The sequence below is a fragment of the Saimiri boliviensis genome, chromosome 7 (assembly GCF_048565385.1).
Source record: "Saimiri boliviensis isolate mSaiBol1 chromosome 7, mSaiBol1.pri, whole genome shotgun sequence".
NCBI lineage: Eukaryota > Metazoa > Chordata > Mammalia > Primates > Cebidae > Saimiri > Saimiri boliviensis.
Window position 1 is genome coordinate 56,832,822 of NC_133455.1, and position 23,817 is coordinate 56,856,638.

A 23,817-nucleotide genomic window follows, 5' to 3' on the forward strand; every position below is an offset into this window, starting at 1 on the left:
GCATGGATATCTTATTCTGCTCTGGCTCTGATACCCCAAGCCAGACCTCATGTATGGATAGTTACTTGTTTCTGTGAGGGCTCTGACTTCCCACACTTGGTCACACTTCTATGTGGACAGCATCATCACTTTCCTTAGGTTTCTTTCCCATGCCCACTGCATCTTCTGTGGATCCTTTGTTATCCTGTTTAGGCTCTGACATATCACCTCTGGCTGCCCCTCTGTGTAGATAACTACCTTCTCCTGACCTGCCCAGTGACTTCAGGATTGAATTTTTCAGAAAAAAGAAAGACAAGGAAAAGAGGAAGAGCAAGAATTTGCATCTTGATTCAAGTGAAGCAAAAGCAGAAATGTGAGGGTGGATTCATCCCTGCAGTGGTGTTATAGAAAAACTGTCCACTAGTTTTTGTTCTCGTTTTTTTTTTCTTTAGCACAAGAACTTAATATATTGAGGAGGCTAAGGTAGAAGGATCACTTGACGCCAGGAGTTTAAGACCAGCCTGGGCAACATAGCAAGATCCTGTCTCTGCAAAAATTAAAACAAATAAGCTGGGCATGGTGGCACATGCCTGTAGTCTTAGCCACTGGGGAGGCTGAGGCAGGAGAATCACTCGAGCCCAGAATTCGAGACTGCAGTGAGCTATGATCATGCCACTGCACTCCAGCCTGGATAACAGCAAAACCGTGTCTCTTTTTTTTGTTTGTTTGTTTTTAAAACCAAAAATATGCTATTTACTTATTATCCAAATTTATCTTCTACCACATTCCTCTAAGCATTGTATATTTCAGCTATAGTTATACTTTTGGAATATATTCTCTCATGTTTGGAAAAACTAAAATAAAAATGTGATGAAACCATATTGTCTACTTTTAACTTTCTAAATATTTGGAGGAGATTTCAGCTTTTTGGAGGAAAAACTTAAATAAAATGGTATTAAATATGTGCTACTTCATAAATATTTTGGAACACATACTATCCTTTAAAGCAGTTATTATCAAATAGGCTGCTGTTTAAATAATTGTGAAGCTTTTTCAGGGTATAACTGTTGTTCTCATTTCTTCATTCTGACACTCTGGTATGTCCTCAGGGGAAGGAATAGGGTTAAGATAGACAAGGCTCTGCAGTTCAGAAAAATATAAAGATGATACTGTGTCAACTATCCTTTGATAACATAACAGTAGCATTCTGATCAAAGAAATTATATTAACATAACAATAGAAACCAGTGTTTAATCACTTATTTTTCTTGTCCAATCCATTATGGATTTTTTTTTCATATTTAAGTTATTTTCTTTATCTTACTGCATAGAAAATCTGTGCATTTGTCACGTCTGCCACATCGAGTGCAAAATGTTCCTGGTTCATAAGGTCTTCTCGTCAGCGTTCCTCTACAAACAAAAAAGCAGAAAATATTTAGTTAGAAAAAGCTTTAATTTTCTACATGTACTTTAAATAATATAGTTACTAATTTTTAATTCGGTTAAAAAGGTGAGTTAAGAAAATGGACTTAAGGAAATAACTTTAATTAGAGATTCAATGTTTCCCTTTTGTTCTTCCCCAGAAAAGTCTTTTCTGAAACAAATTCCCACATCCTTGAAACAAAGTATTATAATTAAATGTAAGAATGGGTTTTAAAGCTCCTTTCATTTTAGTTTACAGCAAAATGTAACTTTTTAGAATGAATAATATAGGCTGAATGTGGTAACTCCCCTGCCCGTAATACTGGTGCTTTGGGAGGCCGAGGTGGGAGAATCTCTTGAGACCAGGAGACCAGCCCAGGTAACATAGCAAGACCTTGTCTCTTAAAAAACATTTTTTAAAGAATTAGCCGGGCATGGTGCATGCCTGTAGTCCCAGCTACTCAGGACACTGAGGAAGGAGGAACACTTGAGTCCAGGAGTTTGAGGCTGCAGTGAGCTACGACTGTGCCACTGCACTCTAGCCCAGGCAACAGAGCAAGGATCTGACTCTAAAATAAATAAATAAAATTTAAAAATTGATGATACAGAATGTTTTATAATTAATTGCTTTCTGGTTGGCACAAATACATAAAAAGTTCTGCGGAAATGATATGTTAAGTACCTGTAGAGTTTACAAAATTATGAAATGCCTATGTCCCAAAGACTCATTTGCATGAATTATTTTGGAGATCTATATAGAAAAACACATAAATTTATAAAGAAGCAAATAAATACAAATGGAAGTTTACAAAGTTGATTTAATCCATTGTACAAAACTAAAGAGAGAAGTAAAAAATAATTACATCAATTGCCTAGAGCTAAATGAGAAAAAAGGCCCCAAACTACTTATAAATTGGGAAATTTATATAAATGATCTAGGATAAAAAACATAGAGAAAACAAGTAGAGAAAAGATACTTTTGAATGGGGGCAAGGTCATTAATCATGGTAATTTATTCAGGATTGCCTATTTACCTGTTATGTAATTGAGAGCTATATAAATAAACATTACTTATTTAAGTCCTTGGTTAGGCCTCATTAGGCTTTCTAGAAGAATGCACTTGGAAGCAGGTACTTCTCCAAGACTCCAGGTGAATACTTAGTCAACATCTGGATTTTGGCCTTTGAGACCTTGGGAAGAGAATCCTGCCACAGTGTACCTGGGTTCATGACCTACAGAACTGTGTAATAATAAATGGGTGCCGCTTTAAAATCACTACATTTGTGGTAATTCATTATCTAACACTCAAAAAATAATCCACCTGCTGAAACCCTAATCCAAATTACCAGTCTGTAACCTGTACAACAGGAAATAGCCTCCTAATTGTACTTCCTCTTTACACTCTTGGTTCTTTATATGCCATTCTCTACCAACAGCTACAGTAATATTTTTGTTAGGTGTTCTTTTCAAAACAAAAATGAGATCATGTGACTCAATTGCTTAAGACCTTCCAATGGCTTTGCCATTACTTAGAATAAATTCCAAAATCTTTAACATAACCTGTTATTATATTTGGTCTAGGTTTCATCTAACTCTCCACCTCAATTCCTACCTCTAACCACAGTTATTCCTTTCTCAAACATGTTAAACTCATTCAAATCTCCGAGATTTTTATACGTACTCTTACTTCTACCTAGAACATCTGGTTTTCAGCTCAAATGATACCCTCCTTCTGTGACTACTCTATCTTCTAGACTAGTTACTCTCTACTTGCTAATCTTGCTTGATTTTTAGAGTATATTTTATTGTCTAATTAAAATATTATATATCTATGTGTTCACTTATTAAAAAATGTTTGTCTCCCTGCCAAGACTATAAACTAAATGTGGTGTCTTTTTGGGTCTTGTTAGTAGAAAGAACAGAGCCTGTACATACTCGCTGAGTGAATAAATGAGGATTTGTGCCCCAGAAAAACTTCCACCAATGCCCTCCTCCCTGGTGTACAATTCTCTGAATTTGCAACGCCAATCAGCAGTAACTTTTAAAGTTTATGCCTGTAATAGGTATCCCAATGCTCCCAGTGTGTAAGAAGGAAAGGAAGCCTAAACTGTTTTGCAACTCTGTATTCCAAATTTATTTTGCATGTTTATGTTCAAAGTTAGCAAGACTTCTAATCAGAAAAGGGCTTTCTGAGTTTAATTTGATGTACAGTGTAATTTTATTGTTTTTCTTAGCCAGGGAAATACAATCAATAATCACTACTTTTTTATTTTTCTTTCTGATTAGTCCCAAATCATTTTATTTGGCAGAAGTTCCTTCTTAATTTTGGTAGACAGTCAATTATTATTCTTTATTTAAGATGTTAATCGGAATATTTTCTCACCTATTTGGAAGTTATAATATTAATTATAGTATTATATCAACCTGTAAGAAAGCTTGGGACTTTCCAAGAGAGCTCTCAGGTAATGAAAGCTATTTTGGGATGTAGTTATTTTCCACCATTGGAAGGTACTCAGGTATAGGGTATAGTCACATGTGAATAGCTTGACTAAAAGATGTTTAAAGTGCTTTTCAATCTCTCAAATATTACAATTCTTTATGAGACTAGCCCCACTTAATAATGCAATCTCCAAGGCATGGTCAATTAAAAGTGTACTTCCTGTTACAAAATTGACATATTCCTGCAACAATTCTTGCTATATAAATTTCAACACATCTAATTTTCTTTCCACTTTTACTACAAATTTTAGAATAACTATTTTGGAAAATAATTTGTCTTATGGTAATTAGATGAAATATTGTGAAATAATACTAAAATTAAGGTTACTATAGGAAGTAATATTTGGCTAGTGTATAAGTAAAATCAGTATGTCCAAGTTATGACTTATTTCATTATAAAATTGATTACTTTTCAGTGTAAAGTGATGTATTTATTTTATAGTTCAAAAAAACACAAAAATACATTAAAAATTAGAAAAACTTAACCTTGAAATATTCTGAATTTATTTTAATATTATTTTATTAATTTTAAGTAACTTACCCTGGTGCGTAGTTACATATGAAAATAGCTGCATGTCTAATATGTCCAATTTTTAAACATGGAGTAACAGCACAACCAACTTTGTAAGAGTTGTCCCAAACAAGCTAAAATAAGATTTTCAAGAAAGACACAAAATTAAAAACTTACTCTTTCATATTATAAACAATAATATATTCCATTCACATATAACTTTTCACCAAGCAATTCAAGAAATATAAGTTATTTTCATTTAGAGACATATAGAGGGTTACCACGGAGTTAGAGCAGCATTTTCAACATGGTATTTAGAGAAATACTTCAATAGGCTCTACTAATACCATATTCTTAGGAAGAACTGTTTGAGAACATGGTTGATCCAGAATAATGCCTCAGAGCCAAAGGAAGTCGTGCCTGATCAATCAATTTTCAACATCTGGTTGAATTGGAGAGTTCTAGGTAATTGGCAGAGAAGAAGATGGGAAAGAGGAGAAAAAGTTTTTAAAAAGATGGAAATTGTGGAAAAAAGGGAGAAAAAGAGGGACAATCCGATTGTAGAGAAGAAAGAGATACAAAAGTAGAGAAGAATTGAATGCTATTGGCATTTCTCCTTCTCTTTGTTAAGAAAATTATATTGCAAGATAAAACAAAATCTGGCCTTTACATTAAAAAATAAAAGAGCTAGTTCCTATAAAAGAGAAATAGATCTTGAACTGGAGTGAAAAAGATGGGAATAATCAAAGGCATTCCCAGATAAACAAATTATCTGTATAACTTTAATATTTCTAATACTTTCAAGTGAACAAAAAAAGTACTTGCTTTGTTTTGTTAACCTCTGTGCAAGAAAGAGGAGCTATTCTTGTTTTCTCTTATTCTTTATCTCAAGCCTTAGTGGTTTTAAAAGTGTGATTCTTAAAAAATAAAGTGACACATCAAAAAGGTGATACATTAAAAGAATAGAGAATATAGTATCTGCAAGAGTTAAAGTGAAGTTAAGCACATCAAATGCAGGAATCAAAAATGTCTAGGAGACTAGAATTAAGGAGTAAAAATACAGAGTACTATGTTAGGGAGTAGATTTGGTTAGTTTACTGAGTATTGAAGTCATATTAAAGAGGCTGGGGTTGATAGGAGCAAGTCAGTGGAAAATCACTATGACTGTCTAGAAGAAAAAACTGACCAGAAAAAGAACTGATGAAAAAAATTTGAAGTATGATTGCATGGAACAGAAAGACATGAGTTAAACATGAACAAATTTCAAGTGACATCAGACTCTATTGACTGAAAAACTATCTTTTAAATAAATGTGGGAGTTCACGCAAAAACTTGCATGAACTTCTTGATTACTGAAACAAATATTTATTGCAGACCTAAATAATGTCACGTTGTTATGTTGAGACTATATGGATGAAAAGGCAAGGTCCCTGCCCTCAGTGTAGTATCAGACATATAAATAAATTATTATTAAACAATGTGCTATGTAAAATAACAAATATTATGTATTAGAAATGAAAAGTGCTTCAGTATTTCTGAAGTTTGAAGTGTGAGGGTGGATTATTGAACCAGAGGCAGGGAAATAATACTATTAATTTTCATTTCAAATGTTTTAATCAATCAGCTATATAGTAGTAGTATGTGTACTGCTATGTGCAAAAAATACCTTCTACTTATAAACATAAGTCAATAATTTATAAATTATTTTTATTTACTGGTTTCTTCCCTCCATTTCCAGTGTGCATTATTTTTAGGAAAGTGACTTTCATCTTTGAATATGGAGATTAGGTTTACTGTATTTAAGGGAATGTTTTAATTGTTGGTGTCACATAATAGATGGGATGGTAGACATTTTAAAGATCTAGGAGGATTGATTAGAATTGTGATCTTATTAAATGTAATAATTTATCATTTGAATTTATATACAAATTTGAAACATAAAACTAGACATAAAGCAATTAAGAAGTCTTTGAATTAATAACTAAAAATTAGATACCTGAATATAATTAGAACAGTTTTTAGAGCAACTGCCATTTGTAAAATTGTACATTTTCTTCTCTGCATACCAACTTCTGATAGCAATACTTGCAGTAAATTCATTTTCAGGGCCGACCCACATATTTTCACCAATACCATAAAATTTAGGATGGGCCATACGTACACCTTGTAAATAAATATTATGCTCAAACACACACTTTTTTCCCCATGCTCTAGCAGTCCGTGACAAAGCTACATCCCAAGTCTGAAAAATATTCAAAACACAAAGAAAAGAAAATGTTAATAATAAGGAGTTTTTTGTACTCTAAAATATTTTTTCTTGAGTTCTTATCATTAGATTTAAAGGGAACAATTCTAACTTTGTACTTGTGCATCTTGGTTGAGAAATTTCTATGGTAAAAACTTTGAGATAATAAAAAATGAAATGACCATTTCCTGAGACAAAGGACTATAGATATATTTGCAATTAAAATTTAGAATGTTAGATGATGAAAATGATAATACTCTTACAAGAAGTGAACATGTAGTCTGTTCAGAAGTATGTAATGTACTTACCTGTAGTCTGCTCAGGCAGGCGTCCCCAAACTTTTTATACAGGGGGCCAGTTCACTGTCCCTCAGACCGTTGGAGGGCCGCCACATACTGTGCTCCTCTCACTGACCACCAATGAAAGAGGTGCCCCTTCCTGAAGTGTGGCGGGGGGCCGGATAAATGGCCTCAGGGGGCCGCATGTGGCCCGCGGGCTGTAGTTTGGGGACGCCTGGCTCAGAGCATATATTTTAAAATTCATGCCTTTTAGTACACAGAAATATAATAATCTAAAATATTATTCATTTAAGGGGTTATTAAGTACTGATTATATGTAAAATATATTGTCAAGAATAAAATGCTAAGTCAGCGTAAATTTTGTTCTCAAATTGCTGTATTAGAATTATATATATTATATATATCTGATTATATAAGATTTACAAATAAGACAGAAAGATGACAGAAAGAGAATACACACACACACACACACACACACACACACACAACTTTTAACACATGGGGTAGTTGGTGAATATTACAAAAAAAGGCACATATAAAGTTTGTTGCAAGTTACTAGAAATAGGAGAAAATAGCACAAGATGCTGTTCCCTGGCTGTCTGGAAATAACCAGAAATGTGTGCTTTTACCATTATGTAGAGACTCATTAAATTAATTGTTAGTTCAAGACAAGAACAAAAACCACATACTAGAAAAATCAGCAAAATAGTGGTGAAACCAAAATGCTAAGTACATATATTACAGTGTATCTGAAAGTAAACATCTGAAAACCAGTACTCATATTTCCTTAGAACAGGAGTATCTAACGTTTTGGCTTCCCTGGGCCATATTAGAAGAAAAAGAATTGTCTTGGGCCACAGGTAAAATACATTAACACAAGGATAGTTGATAACTTAATTAAAAAAATCACAAAAGAATTCATAATACTTTGAGAAAATTTACAAATGTGTGTTGGGATGCATTCAAAGCTGTCCTGGGCCATATGCGGCCCATGAGCTACAGGTCTGAGAAGCTTGCCTTAGAGCTTTCTTAGTGAATCCCACGAATTATACATAAATACAATATAGAAAATAAACATATCAGACCTTTAGAATGTCTCTCCACTACTTCCCTTCCCCAAAGGTAACCACTATTAAAAAAATTCCCTGCGTATAAATCTCTCTATCTCTGTAAATATAAACATATACATACATTCAAATATAAGCTTGTCTGTTTTAAATGGGTAGTTTGTGATTTTTTTCCCTTGTACTATTGTGATTATACCATAATATATTGGCCTGCAACTTTCAGTTTTCATGTACAGAGAGAGTTCCATATTAACATAACTATATCTGCTTAATTTTTACAAGGTTTACATAGTATTCCCTAGCATGAATAGTCTATAATAAATGTAACCATTTCACTATTAATAGACTTTAAGATTGTTTCCCATTTGCAAACAATGCCCCATGGATATACTGCAACTGATTTATTTTGCATATAGTTCACATACCTCATCCTTACTATGTAGCGGTCACTATTTTAAGTGTATTTTATGTATTATATCATTGAATGTTCCAATAACCCTAGGAGGTAGGCATTATTATTATTTCTGTTTGCCCAGAGGAAGTAACTAAAACACAAAGAGGTTATGTAGTTTAAGTGTATAAAATGTGTCATAGCCAGTAAATTGTGGAGCATGGATTTAAACCAACAAAATCTAATTCCCAATTCCAAGTATATAAGCATTTTACTTCCCATGATTATGTGCAAATAAATTGTCATACCTCCAAATTCTTGTGTTCAGCTATGAATAAAAATCATAATTGAAAAGAGAGGCTAACATTTCAAAAAGCGGTTAATGAGATACTTAATGAAACATGTCATTAAAATTGATAAATGTGCTTTGATAAAGCAAAAAATTTTTGTTAGCCATTAGTCTTTGTTTACCCAGAAAAGCTGAATTCATACTCTAATTTGTACTCTCTTATAGGTAACATGAAGATTTTAAGATTTTATTTCAATATATTATCCTAGAATATGTCTAAGTATGGCACTTTTCTCATTAATTAGGCTTAGCATTTGGTGGACTCCATTAAAAATAATTTTAAAATATATTTTTTTATTTTACTTTAGGTTCTGGGGTACATGTGCAGATCATGCAGGATTGTTGCATAGGTACATACATGGCAATGTGGTTTGCTGTCTCCATCACCCCATCACCTATATCTGTCATTTTTCCCCATGTTATCCCTCTCCGACCTCCCTACCTCTCGCTGTCCCTCTCCTATTCCCCCCAAACAGACCCCAGTGTGTGATGCTCCCCTTCCCGTGTCCACGTGTTCTCATTGTTCAACCCCCACCTATGAGTGAGAACATGCAGTGTTTGGTTTTCTGTTCTCGTGTCAGTTTGCTGAGAATGATGGTTTCCAGATTTATCCACGTCCCTACAAAGACACAAACTCATCGTTTTTAATAGCTGCATAGTATTCCATGATGTATATGTGCCACATTTTCCTTGTCCAGTCTATCATTGATGGGCATTTGGGTTGGTTTCAGGTCTTTGCTATTGTAAACAGTGATGCAATTAACATATGTGTGCATGTGTCTTTAAAACAGAACAATTTATAATCCTTTGGATATATACCCAGTAATGGGATTGCTGGATCAAATGGAATTTCTATTTCTAGGTCCTTGAGGAATCACCACACTGTCTTCCACAATGGTTGAACTAATTTACACTCTCATCAACAGTGTAAAAGTGTTCCTATTTTTCCACATCCTCTCTAGCATCTGTAGTCTCCAGATTTTTTAATCATTACCATTCTAACTGGCATGAGATGGCATCTCAATGTGGTTTTGATTTGCATTTCTCTAATGACCAGTGATGATGAGCATTTTTTCATATGTTTGTTGGCCTCATATATGTCTTCTTTTGAAAAGTGTCTGTTCATGTCCTTGACACACTTTTGAATGGGTTTGTTTGTTTTTTTCTTGTAAATCTGTTTTAGTTCTTTGTAGATTCTGGATATTAGCCCTTTGTCAGATGGGTAGATTGCAAAATTTTTTCCCATTCTGTTGGTTGCTGGTTCACTTTAATGATTGTTTCTTTTGCTATACAGAAGCCCTGGAGTTCAATTAGATCCCATTTGTCTATTTTGGCTATTGTTGCCATTGCTTTTGGTGTTTTAGTCATGAAGTCCTTGCCTATGCCTAAGTCCTGAATGGTTTTGCCTAGGTTTTCTTCTAGGGTTTTTATGGTGTTAGGTCTTATGTTTAAATCCTTAATCCATCTGGAGCTAATTTTAGTGTAAGGTGTCAGGAAGCAGTCCAGTTTCTGCTTTCTGCACGTGGCTAGCCCGTTATCCCAACACCATTTATTAAACAGGGAATCTTTTCCCCATTGCTTGTTTTTGTCAGGTTTGTCAAAGATCAGATGGTGGTAGATGCGTGGCTTTGCCTTCGAGGCCTCTGTTCTGTTCCATTTGTCTATATCTCTGTTTTGGTACCACTATCATGCTGTTTTGAGTAGCCTTGTGGTATAGTTTGAAGTCAGGTAGCATGATGCCTCCAGCTTTGTTCTTTTTGCTTAGGATTGTCTTGGCTATGCAGGCTCCCTTTTGTTTCCATATGAAGTTTAAAGTGTTTTTTTTCCAGTTCTCTGAAGAAGGCCAATGGTAGCCTGCTTGATGGGAATAGCATTCAATTTATAAATTGCTTTGGGCAGTATAGCCATTTTCACGATATTGATTCTTCCTAACCATGAGCATGGAATGTTTTTCCATCTGTTTGTGTCCTCTCTTATTTCCTTGAGTAGTGGTTTGTAGTTCTCCTTGAAGAGGTCCTTTACATTCTTTGCTAGTTGTATTCCTAGGTATTTGATTCTCTTTGTAGCAATTGTGAATGGCAGTTCATTCTTGATTTGGCTCTCTTTAAGTCTGTTATTTGTGTATAGGAATAATTGTGATTTCTGCACATTGATTTTGTATCCTGAGACTTTTCTGAAGTTGTGTAACAGTTTAAGGAGATTCTGGGCTGAGACAATGGTGTCTTCTAAATATACAATCATGTTGTCTACAAATGGAGACAATTTGACTTCCTCTTTTCCTAATTGAATGACCTTTATTTCTTTTTCTTGCCTGATTACTCGGGCTGGAACCTCCAATACCATATTGAATAGGAGTGGTGAGAGAGGGCATCCTTGTCTAGTGCCAAATTTCAAAGGGAATGCTTCCAGTTTTTGCCCATTCAGTATGATATTGGCTGTTTGTCATAAATAGCTTTTATTATTTTGATATACATTCCATTGATACCTAGTTTATTCAGAGTTTTTAGCATAAAGGGCTGTTCAATGTTGCTGAAGGCCTTCTCTGCATCTACTGAGATAATCATGTGATTTTTGTCTTTTGTTCTGTTTATATGGCGAATTACATTTATAGAGCTGCATATGGTGAACTAGCCTTGCATCCCCAGGATGAAGCCTACTTGATCGTGATGGATAAGCTTTTTGATGTGCTGTTGCAATCAGTTTGCCAGTATTTTGCTGAAGATTTTTGCATCTATGTTCATCATGGATATTGGCCTGAAATTTTCTTTTTTTGTTGAGTGTCTGCCAGGTTTTGGTATCAGGATGATGTTGGTCTCATAAAATAATCTGGGAAGGATTCCCTCTTTTTCTATTGTTTGGAATAGTTTCAGAAGGAGTGGTACCATCTCCTCTTTGTACGTCTGGTAGAATTTGGCTCTGGACCCATCTGGACCTCGGTTTTTTTTGGTTGTTAGGCTGTTAATTGCTGCCTCTACTTCAGCCATAAACATAGAAGCACTAAACATAAAAAATACTTTTAAAAGGAAGGTATAATCATAACTCTCATCCATGTGTCAGTAATTTTATTTAAGTGATTATTTAATGAGGGAACTACTAAGATATTATAGCTAATTCAAGAAAAATCCAAAGACTTCTCAAGATTATATGCTGCAAAGAAGTGCTGAAATCTATTCATAAATAAATGCAAAAACTGGGTCTTATCCACAGTGCAATAGTCAATTACATTTCATCAGACACAATGAATTTGCATTTCTATGAACAAAATTAGTTACATTGCAATCAGTTTTCTACAATTAAAAAATTATAAATAGCCTAGCTCAAAGAGAGTTACAGAAAAGATAACTGCTTTGTGTAAGATAAACAGCACACACAATATTATATTTCACAATTTTCCCTGACATTTATCTTAATCTAAACACTTATGTCTTTCCTCAGCTCTAGAAAATTTGCTTCCATTCTTTCTTAATTTCCCCTCCCCCTGCCTTTTTTGTTTTTTGTTTTTTTAGTTCCACATCATCTGTAAGATTTAGGAACTTTGCTTTCTATTCTCTCTTTTAATTTTCCCTTCATGCTTTTACACATTCATTTATTTATCCATCCATTCATTACATGGGAATATCTCCACTAATAAGCTGAAGGATATAAAGTTGCAGATCAAGAATTTGTTAAAGAAAAAATATTCATGACACTTGTTAACACAGTAATAAAGGCTTTAGAAGACTTGCAACAGGGGTGACACCTGAGGCTCAACTCCAACTGCAGCAAAAGTAAATGGGGATTTACAGCCATGGAGCAGGATGAGGGGGCCAATGAATAAAAATTACTATGAGGAGACATCAAGTTTGAGAGGGTTCTTGCTACACTGATCTAACAGGATTTTTGCTGAAGACAAAAGGGTAGTCAGGGTAGTCAGATCTCAAGAATGGGGGATGAAGATTTTCGTCAGATATTCAGAGTAATCAAATACAGAGGCTTTGAGGCTCTCCTTAAACTGGGCTAGGTGGGATTTTTGTTAAAACTGGGTGAGGCAGGCCATAAGACAGGGCCTAAAGCCCAGGCCTAGTCAGAGAGGGCTCAGGGAATTCTGATTACAGTTTGGTTAAGTAGAGGGTCTTAGTCAGCTCCCTCTTGTATTTGTATCTCTCTCTCTCTCTCTCTCTCTTTTTTTTTTTTTTTTTTTTTTTTTTTTTTTGAGAAAGGGACTTAGGGACTTGCTCTGTTGCCCAGGCTAGAATGCAGTGGTGTGATCGTGGCTCACTGAAGCCTCGAACTCCTGGGCTCAACTGATCCTCCTTTGTTAGCCTCCCTAGTAGCTGGGATTACAGGTGTGCACCACCACACCCAGTTAGCTCTTTTGTTTTTTGTAGAGACAGGGTCTCACCATATTGCCACAGCTGGTCACAAACTCCTGGGCTCAAGTGATCCTCCCATCTCAGCCTCCCAAAGTGCTGAGATTACAGGTGTGAGTCACCATGCCTAACATTGTTCTTTGTATTTGATAATACATTTCATGCAACTTAACCTATTAAATAAATCTAATTAGTTTTAACTAAAAAAAAAAAAAAGTGAAGGAACAAATCCTTTGAGATAGTCTAGGATTCTGGGAAATTTCAAAGTCAGTTCAAGATTAAGATTTCATTTAGAATTTGATCTTGGAAAAGCAATGTCATAAAAAATTTCAAAAGGTTTGAACACTTGACTAAATATGATCTTAGAAAGCTATGAAACAATACTTAAGAGATCTATTTAATCAATAAGACAAAAGATTTCAAAAGTAACTATGGGGGTAACATAATTTTTTTTAAGGACCTTAGCTCTTTCAAAAGTGATGAGACTTGGTTTTCTTAAATAATCAGGAAAATAATAAAGTTGACATAAAGCACAGGAAATTATTTTAAGATACACAATATTTTTATTCTAAGTAGATTACTTAAAAAGCAAAACAAACAAACAAAAAAAAAAACTTTTGACAATCTCTCATTAAGAGTAGCCCAAGTCAATGTTGTCATCTTTACAGAGAAAAAAAAATCAAATTCTAGTTTTGCATCAGTTTACTTTTAAAATATCATTTAAGGTTTTCTAAAAAAAAAAAAAAAAAAAAAAAAAAAACCCTTATAAATAAACCATCCAGTCATCCAGTCTTAGCCAGCTTTGACCATGCAAAAAAAAGTTTTCTTTTCACAGCATTTCCAACTTACTATATCCGTATTTCTATATTGTCCTAAATTTTCTTCTTTTTCATCCTGGAGCAAGCAATCATTTTAATTTAAGACAAAATTACTTTCTCCTTCCCTTGACAAAAACGCATCCTACATTCCTTGTAAACTTTTCATACGAAATGTTTGTATACATTAGTACATTAGTACCCTTGATTTCACAGAGAAAACTAGGAAGTAAATAACTATGAATTGTTTATCACATACCAGCATTCTATAGTAGACAAGCAAATTTTATGAATATACCATCTCACAAGATTTTATAAGTATTTGTTGCTTCATAGTATAAGAAACTAAAAGTGTGTAAGCTTAAATTTATGCTTAAAAATCAATGTTTCAGCAGTTTATCTTACTTAGAAATTATCAATGAATAACTATTACTTAATTTAATCTAATATAACCTTAAGACCGTAAGTTACTAAAAAGATTTTGGAAATTATTTTTAGTAAGACATTATAGCACTAAATAAAGCTAGCTAGCATCTTAGGTTATTTCCTTGTTAACTAGTATTATGGTACATGCATGTTAGGTAAGTCTAAAAAAATAACAAAAGCAAAAAGCCTAAAAAAGTTAAATATATATTTGTTGTTTTATTGTTTCACTTCACACATGAGGTAATAGATATCAAGAAATTCGTTTTTACTGTATTTTTATGTGTACATGTGCTCTTAGGCTGAATTTATAATTTTTATAATCTTAAATATCTAGCAGCTATCACAAGTTTATTTGAGTTAGTAAAGCCAAGTAGAATAAAAAATATGCTTGTATGATACTTAATTCTGATAATGCAGAAGACACAGCTGTTTTTTTTTTAAATTAAAGCAATAATACTAAATTAGTCGTATTTGGCAAAGATTTATCCAAGTGAATTTGAAAAGAATTTGTGTTAGTTTGTATTTTTCTGACAGTTTTAGGAATATTTAACTTATATAAGCCTTGTTTAGCTCTAAGGCAATTTTAATAGAACTCCCTTAAGAGATTTTATAAATTAAATTGGTAATACTATCTTAAGGTAAGAAAATATCATATACATAACGTATACACACACACACACACACACACACACACACACAAAAGAAAGATATGTAGAGATCTTATAAGTAAGTCTATTCTAAAATTTTAGCCATGAGTTGGGTGAAACACAGTAATAGAAAACTCACTGATTTACATAAAATCCTTATAATTATGTTTTTGATAGAAGTAACAAGTTGATCTGATCAATATGAGGGCTAATGCTTTTTTATTTTATTTTATTTTATTTTATTTTATTTTTTTTTTTAAGAGACAGGGTCTTGCTATGTTTCCCAGGCTGCCCCCAAGTTTCTCAGTGCAATAATCCTCTCACCCCAGCCTCCTAAGTGTGGCATGCCTGGCTTAGTCTTCATTTTGAGTCACCTGGCAGCATTTCAGCTCAGGTGCTCCAGGGCTTGACTTCCACAGGTGGTGCTGCAATGCGAATCCCTCACGTGGAACCCTCAAGCGCTGGTGCAAGCATTGGTCCTGCTCCCAGCCAAGCAGTGCTGTGGATGTACCTGCAAAGCTGGCGTTCTGCTGTTTTCTCATGGAGTCATTACGGTCAAGTACAAGAGCCTCGTAACCTGAAGTTATCTTGCTCTTCTCTCAGCCTCCAACTCTTCTGTGTCCGGGGCGTAGCGTTCATACTCCGGGGCACCATCCAGGTCCAGGTCATCTTCGCCCTCATCTCCCAACAGGTAACTCTTGAGGGAGCTGTCGTGCTCCAGGCTGGGCTTTGCCTTCTTTCCTTTTTCATCTGCATTGTCAGCTCAGCCACCTGCCCCTGCCACAACAGGCCCCCAAGCCCTTTATCTTTCCTCCTTTTGTATTCCATAATCTGCTTGTTGAGTGCCTCGTGATCGATCCCACACAGACTGGAGCTTGTGGCAGGCTCTGTGGTGCTGCAGGGTCGCGGGGCATCAAGGTTCCTGAAATCATTTCGCACAAAGTCGTCTCTTTGATCAGGAGGTCCAAAGTCTGCGACGGCCAGTAACCGACCAATCTCATGTGCGCGGCACTTTTCTGCAGGACAGCCTCTATGCATGCGTTCTGCTCAGCAGAGAGTGTTGTCTTCCAGTACGCTCGGCAGGCTGAGAAGTCTGGAGTCAGAGAAACCTTGGAGAGTTCCACATTAAGGTCATAGAGCTCCTGACTCACTTCAGGGGTACACAGCAGGTCTGTCAGTGCCTTAGAGAGAAAGCCATTCAGGGCCCTCAGGCGCACATGGTCTTCCTTCCTGGGTTTCTTTGAGGTGCTCCTTACAAGGAATTCCAACTTGGATGGTTTGTAAGTCAAGTGCGAGACCAAGGAAGGGTCTTCATAGCAAAACATTTTTGTTGTTGTTGTTGTTTTCGAGGCAAATTTCTTGAGTCAGTTCTTGCAGGAGACCGCGGAGCCGTGCAGTCTCTGCGAGCAGTCCGGAAGGAGCGCAGCATCGCGGCTGCTGGGCTAATGCCTTTTACCAGTATTTGCGGAGAAGCATTTGAGGCTTTCTTTTGTCTTGATATGTAGTCTCACAGAGACTGTGAACTAATTTTAGGTAAAAAGACTGTGAGAACATCATATAGTTGTTTAGATATTTCCAAAGCCTATCTGGGCAGATCAAATGTCTAGTCGGCTTCCAATTCGTTATTTTTTCTTTTTAGTCTCAGGTAGTTGCTTATAGGAGTTCCGAGCCTCTAACAGGGGCAGGGGATCTAAAGTTCAAGTGAATGTAGAGGCTGGTGTGAACAGGGTGAAGGAGGTAGGGGTTTGAAGGTGGACATACCAAGGGAATTGAAGGGAAGACCAAAGGTGGAACAAAGAGGAAGGAGGAGCAGAGGTGATGGGAAGGGAGGGGTCCTCGAAGAGCCAGTTTTCGGAGATCTGAAGTTTCTCAAAGTTCCAAATTATCCTTAGTTAAATTCACACACCACCAAAAAAGGATTCAGACAGAGTTGGTGGAGCACAGAGTTACCAGGGACTAAAATACGGGACTGGGGTTTGTTGAGAAACATTGTTTACCCTGCCCCCATGGCTCCTTTGTGGAGAATACCTTTTAGTTTGTAATTAGTGGAAGGCAGGTAACAGCTGCCTACTTGGTATATTCTTGAGTTATGAGTAAATTCAGAGCACCTGTGTATTAATAAGAATCACCTCCCTAAGAGCAAATAAAGAGATGAGACTCTGCTCGAGGCCTTCAGCCTGGAACAGTTAGCCTCTCAGCTCTCAGTCTGTTGGTCCCTTGGATAGATCCACTCTATTGTTCTATCTGGGTGTCTACCTCTCAATACCTTCAGCGCCCCCTGGGTGGGGGTCTCCTGACTGAGCTGGTTCTCGGTAGGGGTTAGTAAACTGAAATGCTCCCAGGAGAGAAGCAGAATCAAAGGGAGACAAGAAGTTCTCGTAAGAAGTCAAGACAAATGTTCAGCCTAGGACTCAGGAAGTGAATCTCCCCACAAAACAAAGCGCCAAGAAGAAGGATTTCCACCCCAGGATTGGGGAGTGAATCCCCACTTGAAAGAAAGAATAGGAAATAAATTTCCATCCTAGAAGGGACCTTCCAGACAAAGAAGCCTAGAACTCTAATTCAGCTTCAGAGAGTATACAGAAGCTTAAAAATCAAAATCTATCCTCACTGTGCTTCAACAGACAGTTATCTGGAGCACTGGCTCAGGAGTCAGACTCACCAATGGATACCCGGTCAATCAGTCAGGAGTGAAGACAACGGCTTCAATGGTGTGCATTTGAGGTCCTGGGTAAGGGGTCTGGGGATCCAGTGATGAATCTGATACCATCCAAGTCACAGCAGTACCATAACTGTTAAAGGAAAAATTGTTTATGACACTTGTTAACACAGTGGAGAACTTTAGGGCTATTGTGGTAGGCGGCAAGACTATCATATCAGAAGAGAGAGAATGGGCTCAACTCCAAATACGGCAAGGACAAGCGGGGATTACTAAAAGAAGACATTAAGGGTAGGGGGATTCTTGCTAAACTGACCTACAAAGATTCTTGCTGAAGGCAGGCCAGTGTGATCAGACATCAAGGGCAACAGATGCTGTCTAAACTGGGCTATGTGTAATTTGGAATAAAACTGGGCAATGTATGCTTTAGGACAGGGCTCAAGGTCAAGTCTATTTAAGAAGAAGGCTCAGAGTTTTTGTCAAAATATGGACAGTACTGATTTTGGAAACTGAACAAATTTAAGTAATGAGTTGTACACAATGTGACTGAGGGGGAGTAAAGGAAAAACATTAAGAGACTAGAGAATATTATTATGCTTCTTACTGTCCAGTATGTATTCATAAATAAAATAGGTCTCCATGTTTTCCTTTTTTCTCCTTGTTATGTTTATCACATTTGGAGATTTAAGTTATTCTAGATTTCTAAAATAAATCGAATCTTCTATTTTTTAAACATCCAGAAACATTTTTTTTTTTTTTTTTTTTTTTTTTTTTGAGGCAGAGTTTCGCTCTTGTTACCCAGGCTGGAGTGCAATGGCGCAACCTCGGCTCACTGCAGCCTCCGCCTCCTGGATTCAAGCAATTCTCCTGCCTCAGCCTCCTCAGTAGCTGGGATTACAGGCACGTGCCGCCATGCCCAGCTAATTTTTAGTATTTTTAGTAGAGACGGGGTTTCACCGTGTTGACTAGGATGGTCTCGATCTCTTGACCTCGTGATCCACCCACCTCGGCCTCCCAAAGTGCTGGGATTACAGGCTTGAGCCACCGCGCCCGGCTCAGAAACATTTTAATATCATTGGAAATATCTGTTCTTTGAAGATTATTCAGAATTAACTTCATTGTTACCTAGGTTTGAGGCCTACTTAAAAAATAGATATTCAACATCTTGCTACTATCTTCTAAAGCATTGCCCTGTTAGGATTTTCTCTTTCTGGATTTATTTTGTCATGTATATTTTGCTAGAAAAAACACTTATTTCATCTAGATACCTAATTTTATTAAGATGTTCGGACATGTTGTATTACAGTTCTTGTAATCTCATCTGCATCTGTGGTTACAATTCTTTTTCTCCCAAAATAATTTTTCTCTTTTTATCAGGAACATGTCTATTTTTTTCCAGTTCTTGCAAATAAGAACACTTTTATTTAAAAAAATTATTTTTCATTAATTTTACTTATACAGCTATTCTCTCATTGTTTCTTTTCTTTGAATTTTTTAGTTCACTTACTGTCAGTTTATGTAAAGTGACATTCACAATTAATTTTCTTTTCCTTTATTTATGTCATATGTTTTGATATTGTGCTCATATATTGGGGACATTTTGTTCTTTGTTCTTGATCTGAAGATAATTTGAAGAATGTTGCTTAACTCCTAAGTGGTTAAGATTCTATCAACCAACATTTTTTGTTCTTACCTTCTAGTTTTATTAAATTTTAATCAGAAATTTAGCCTGTAAAATCTCTACTTAAGCTTTTCTTTATGAGCAAGAAACAAGGACTTTTTTTCTGTAAAAGCTTCATGGATATTAGAATCCCTTATTGACAGAGTATATAATTATTAATCTTGTCCAATTTTATTTATTGTTATATATAATTTATTTTTCAAAACTATTTTATAAAATTTTAAAAGAAGTTTAGAAAACATCCCACAATAATCTTGTTTTAAAAAATATTTCTTTGTATTTTTAGGAAATTTTACTTGATATATTTTCTATTTTGGCCAGTACAAAGGCCTTTATTTTATCTTCATGGATTATACCTTTTTTTCCCAATACATAGTATTTCTTTGTATCTTTACTCTTCATATTATTTTATAATATTATTTCTCTTTTTTAATTGGAAGTTTCATAATATATTTTTATTCATCTTTTAACTTTCAATCATTTCAATCTGTTTCAGGTGTATATTTTTGAAATAAGAGATAGATGATTTTTTTTTTAGTCAATCTGTAGTTATTGACAAGGAAATTAAATTTTCTCATATTTGTCATAACTGATATATTTAGTTTACTTTAAAAATTATTTTATATTTAGAATTTTTTAAGTAATTTCCTATTTTTCCCTCCTTACACTGCAGGCTTGATAAAGTTTCTTTTCATTGCTTACTTCTTTTTTGTAAATCTGGAAGTTCAGCTAACTTTTCCCAACTGCTAGCCACCAACATCAAATCATTATGATTATAATTATCTTTAACCTCAATTATCATGTTTAAAATTACATATCATTATTAAATACCAAAAATACAAATATATATCACATATATATGTGCATATATCTATGTAAAATTATGCTCACTTCCATTTTGCTGTTTTGTTTGCCCATTTCATCCCGTCGTACACAAAGATCAGACTGCAGGAATGCTAGCCCTAATACACTAAATATTGTATTTTACTGAGGATATTGCAACAATTTAAATTGTTGCCATTACATATTTTTTTGCTGTATATATTTTTTGTTTCACGAATGCTTTATCACTTATAATTTCCAGTGAAATTATCAACATGCATTAAAGAACATTTTATTTTAAAAATAATTTATTTTTTGAATAGAAATCTAATACTTTATAAAGACAAAACCACATAAAAGTATAAAAACAAAACCACATAAAAGTCATGTTATCTTGCTCTCCTCCATCCTATTTCCCCTAGGCTTCTATATGTAATGAATTGATTCCTGTGGATCTGTCCATTATTTTTTATTCAAATATACATTCTTTTAAATTTTCTTATATAAAATGTAACATAATGTACCTTGCTTTTCCAAGATCCATGAGATATTGTTCTGTTAGTGTAAAGAACTTTCTCATTTCTTTTTCCCACAAGTGCATGGTATTCTTTTATGTGGATGAACCACACTTACTTTAGTTAACCCTCAGTGCTGGACATTAGAGTATTTTTCCAATAATTTGTTATTCTTAAATGATGCTACAATGAATAAACTTATAGGGATACTATTACCTTCTTGTGTGGTATGTCCTTAGGATAGATACCAGAAATGGGATCAGAGAGCAAAAGACTAAATCTATTTGTAATGTAGTAGGTATTGTCAGATTCTTATCTACAAGGATTGTATCATTTTGCTTTCACACCAGCAGTATATGGAGTAGGGATGGTCTTTGACCTTGATGCAAAATCCAGAATCAATTTTTAAGAACTAATTAGCTATACAAAAATATTTAAAAATCTGAATAATAAAAAAATACATAAGTAGATTTAAAAAATGACAAACTGGGAAAATAATTACAACTAATATCACAGATTAAGGGCTCATTTCCCAAATAAATAATGGGAGAAGAAAAGGCAAAAAAAAAAAAAAAAGTAGAAAAATAATCATTAAAGGTTACTAACATATCCTTATTCATATGAAAGTATGCATAGCTTCACTTATAATAAGAGAAGTCAAAATCAGAGATCATATCTTACCTGTCAGGCTAGTAAAACTCCAAAGACCATCAATACTTTTGTTGTCTAGTCTATAGGGAATTGTCGACTTAGTTGGAGTTTATATTGATGTATGGATGAAGCAACATTACCTTTTTCAAATGACTACTATGATCTAACAACAATTTATTAAAAAGTCTACCTATAGCTCACAGATTTGAGATGCTACCTTTATCATATACTAAACTCCCTTGTATATTTGAATTATTTCTGAACTCTATATATTTCCAATGGTATATCTTTTAACTTACTAATACTATTGCTGAGGCTTTATAATATGCTATAAAATCTAATATGGTCAATAGTCCTCATTTTAAAAACTATCTTGGCTATGCTTATTTATTTTTTAAAACATCCTAAATGTCCATCAGTAAAGGAATAGATAAAAGATGTAGTATATTTAAGGGATAAAATATCACAGCAGATAAAACTGAACTAGATTTATATCAACAAATCAATCTCAAATGTATAGTTTTGAATGAAAACCCAAGTAACATGATAAATTCTACATAATGCCACTTATGGAACTATAAGACAAAAACCTTCAAACATTATGTTTTTGGTCTTTATAACCACATATATATATTCAAAATCTTAAAAAATGTATTAGAATGATTCATATCAAACTCATAAAAGTCATTGTCTCCGGGGATGGAGAAAGGGAACATGACTGAAGTAGTTATTAAAAAATGTTAACATTGTACTGTTTTTTCTTTAAAAAAGGAGGAAGGTTTATAATACTAAGTTAAAAATTGATGTTAGATATAAAACCACAGGCCATTTTCTGGTACATGAGGGGAGTCCAAGACTAAGTCTTGAGACTTCTCCTAGTACTATCATGTCGGGTTAGAATTAAGCATCACTCAACCCCAGGACAGCACAGAAAAAAAAGGGAGGGATTCTGTGCTCCTAGCATCTCATAATATAAGACACGCCAAGCAACAAAGAGGACTAAGCTAAGACACAATCTTCTAATATTGCAAATCCATTAAAATGGTGAATGAAATGTTTAATTTAAATCCTGTGAAACTGCTTGAGTTTTCTTGGTCAAAAATGGTTGAAGAGCAATTTCATGTAGTTCAATTTTTGAAAAGTATTTTTTTTTTTTTTTTTTTTTTTTGAGATGGAGTCTCACTCTATAGCCCAGGCTGGTGTGCACTGGTGCAATTTCAGCTCACTGCAATCTCCACCTCCCAGGTTCCTGCCTCACCCTCCTGAATAGCTGGGATTACAGGTGCCCGCCACCACACTCGGCTAATTTTTGTATTTTTAGTAGAGATGGTGTTTCACGATGCTGGCCAGGCTGGTCAGAACTCCTGACCTCAAGTGATCCACCCGCGTCGGCCTCCCAAAGTGCTAGGATTATAGGCGTGAGCCACCGAGCCCAGACTTTTTTTTTTTTTTTTTTTTAAATCCACAGCTGAGCTCAAAGGAAAGAAAGGTAATAATACTCAGGTGCCAGAAATGAAGAGAAAAGTTAAAAGTTAAAGTGGTAAACTCATGGGCTTAATCTGAGGAGAGGAAACATCAGATCAGATACAAATATCACTAATATAGGAAGAGAAGATGTAATCATAGAGCCACCTAAGACAAGTTCTGGGACTGCAATATTTGTGGAAAAATTAGGAAGCCGGCTTCTTCTTAAATGAAGCAGACTAGCAAATCCTTCCCACTAGTCTGAGGAAATGACATAAAGTCAGATGCAAAAAAGTCATGTTATGTGAGAAATCAGTCCTAGATCCATACTATGCATACAGGTGGAGACTATACTTACATTGTCTATATATGCTGAGAATACCCAAATTATAAATATAAAAACTTAACAAATTATAAATATAAAAACAATTATAAATATAAAACTGTAACAGGGAAGTAAGGAAAAAGCTAATAAAAACTAGTCTGTAGCTGTATTTATTTTGCAACTATTGGGACAACACAGGACTCTTTCATACACATAGACACACACACAGTCACTGTTGAAAATGGGCATAGGATAGACAATTATAAACATGACAGAGGATCAGTAGTTAAGAGACTTAGCAACCAAATAAACTAAAATAATAAAACACTAAAAGTATTTTATGAAAATATAAAATAATTATGTTCAAAATGATTAAATGAGTGTAAAAATAGAAATCATAAGAAAAAACAGGACTCTGAGGGAATATAAGCAAAATTTTTTAAAAAGTTTAGAAATTCAAAAAAATCAATTGGCCAGTTAAATATACCATAAAAATCTGAAAACTATGACTGAATGGCAGTTCTGAAGCAATGACTCAGAAGGAAAACAGAGAGAAAAGAGACAGACAATAGGGAGAAAATTAGCTGTAGAAAAAGGAATGAAAAAGTCAAACACATTTAACAGGAGTTCAAGACGGAGAGACTAGAGAGCATTAGGAAGAGGCATTATTTCTATGAAATAATGCTGAAGAATCTTAGTCTT

General features: G+C 34.7%; 1 protein-coding gene and 1 pseudogene across 1 annotated transcript in view; both read right to left on the minus strand.

Moving 5' to 3' along the window:
* The window catches only part of GLIPR1L2 (GLIPR1 like 2), a 44,796-nt gene that overhangs the window by 14,967 nt on the left and 6,012 nt on the right, over positions 1-23,817 (minus strand). The window contains exons 2-4 of the mRNA XM_003927814.3: positions 6,407-6,652; positions 4,441-4,544; positions 1,303-1,388 (exon numbers count right to left, since the gene is read on the minus strand). Coding sequence (XP_003927863.1) covers positions 1,303-1,388; positions 4,441-4,544; positions 6,407-6,652 — 436 coding nt within the window. The remainder of the gene's footprint in view (positions 1-1,302; positions 1,389-4,440; positions 4,545-6,406; positions 6,653-23,817) is intronic.
* Positions 15,582-20,761, minus strand: LOC104651370 (putative ribosome-binding factor A, mitochondrial pseudogene; annotated as a pseudogene).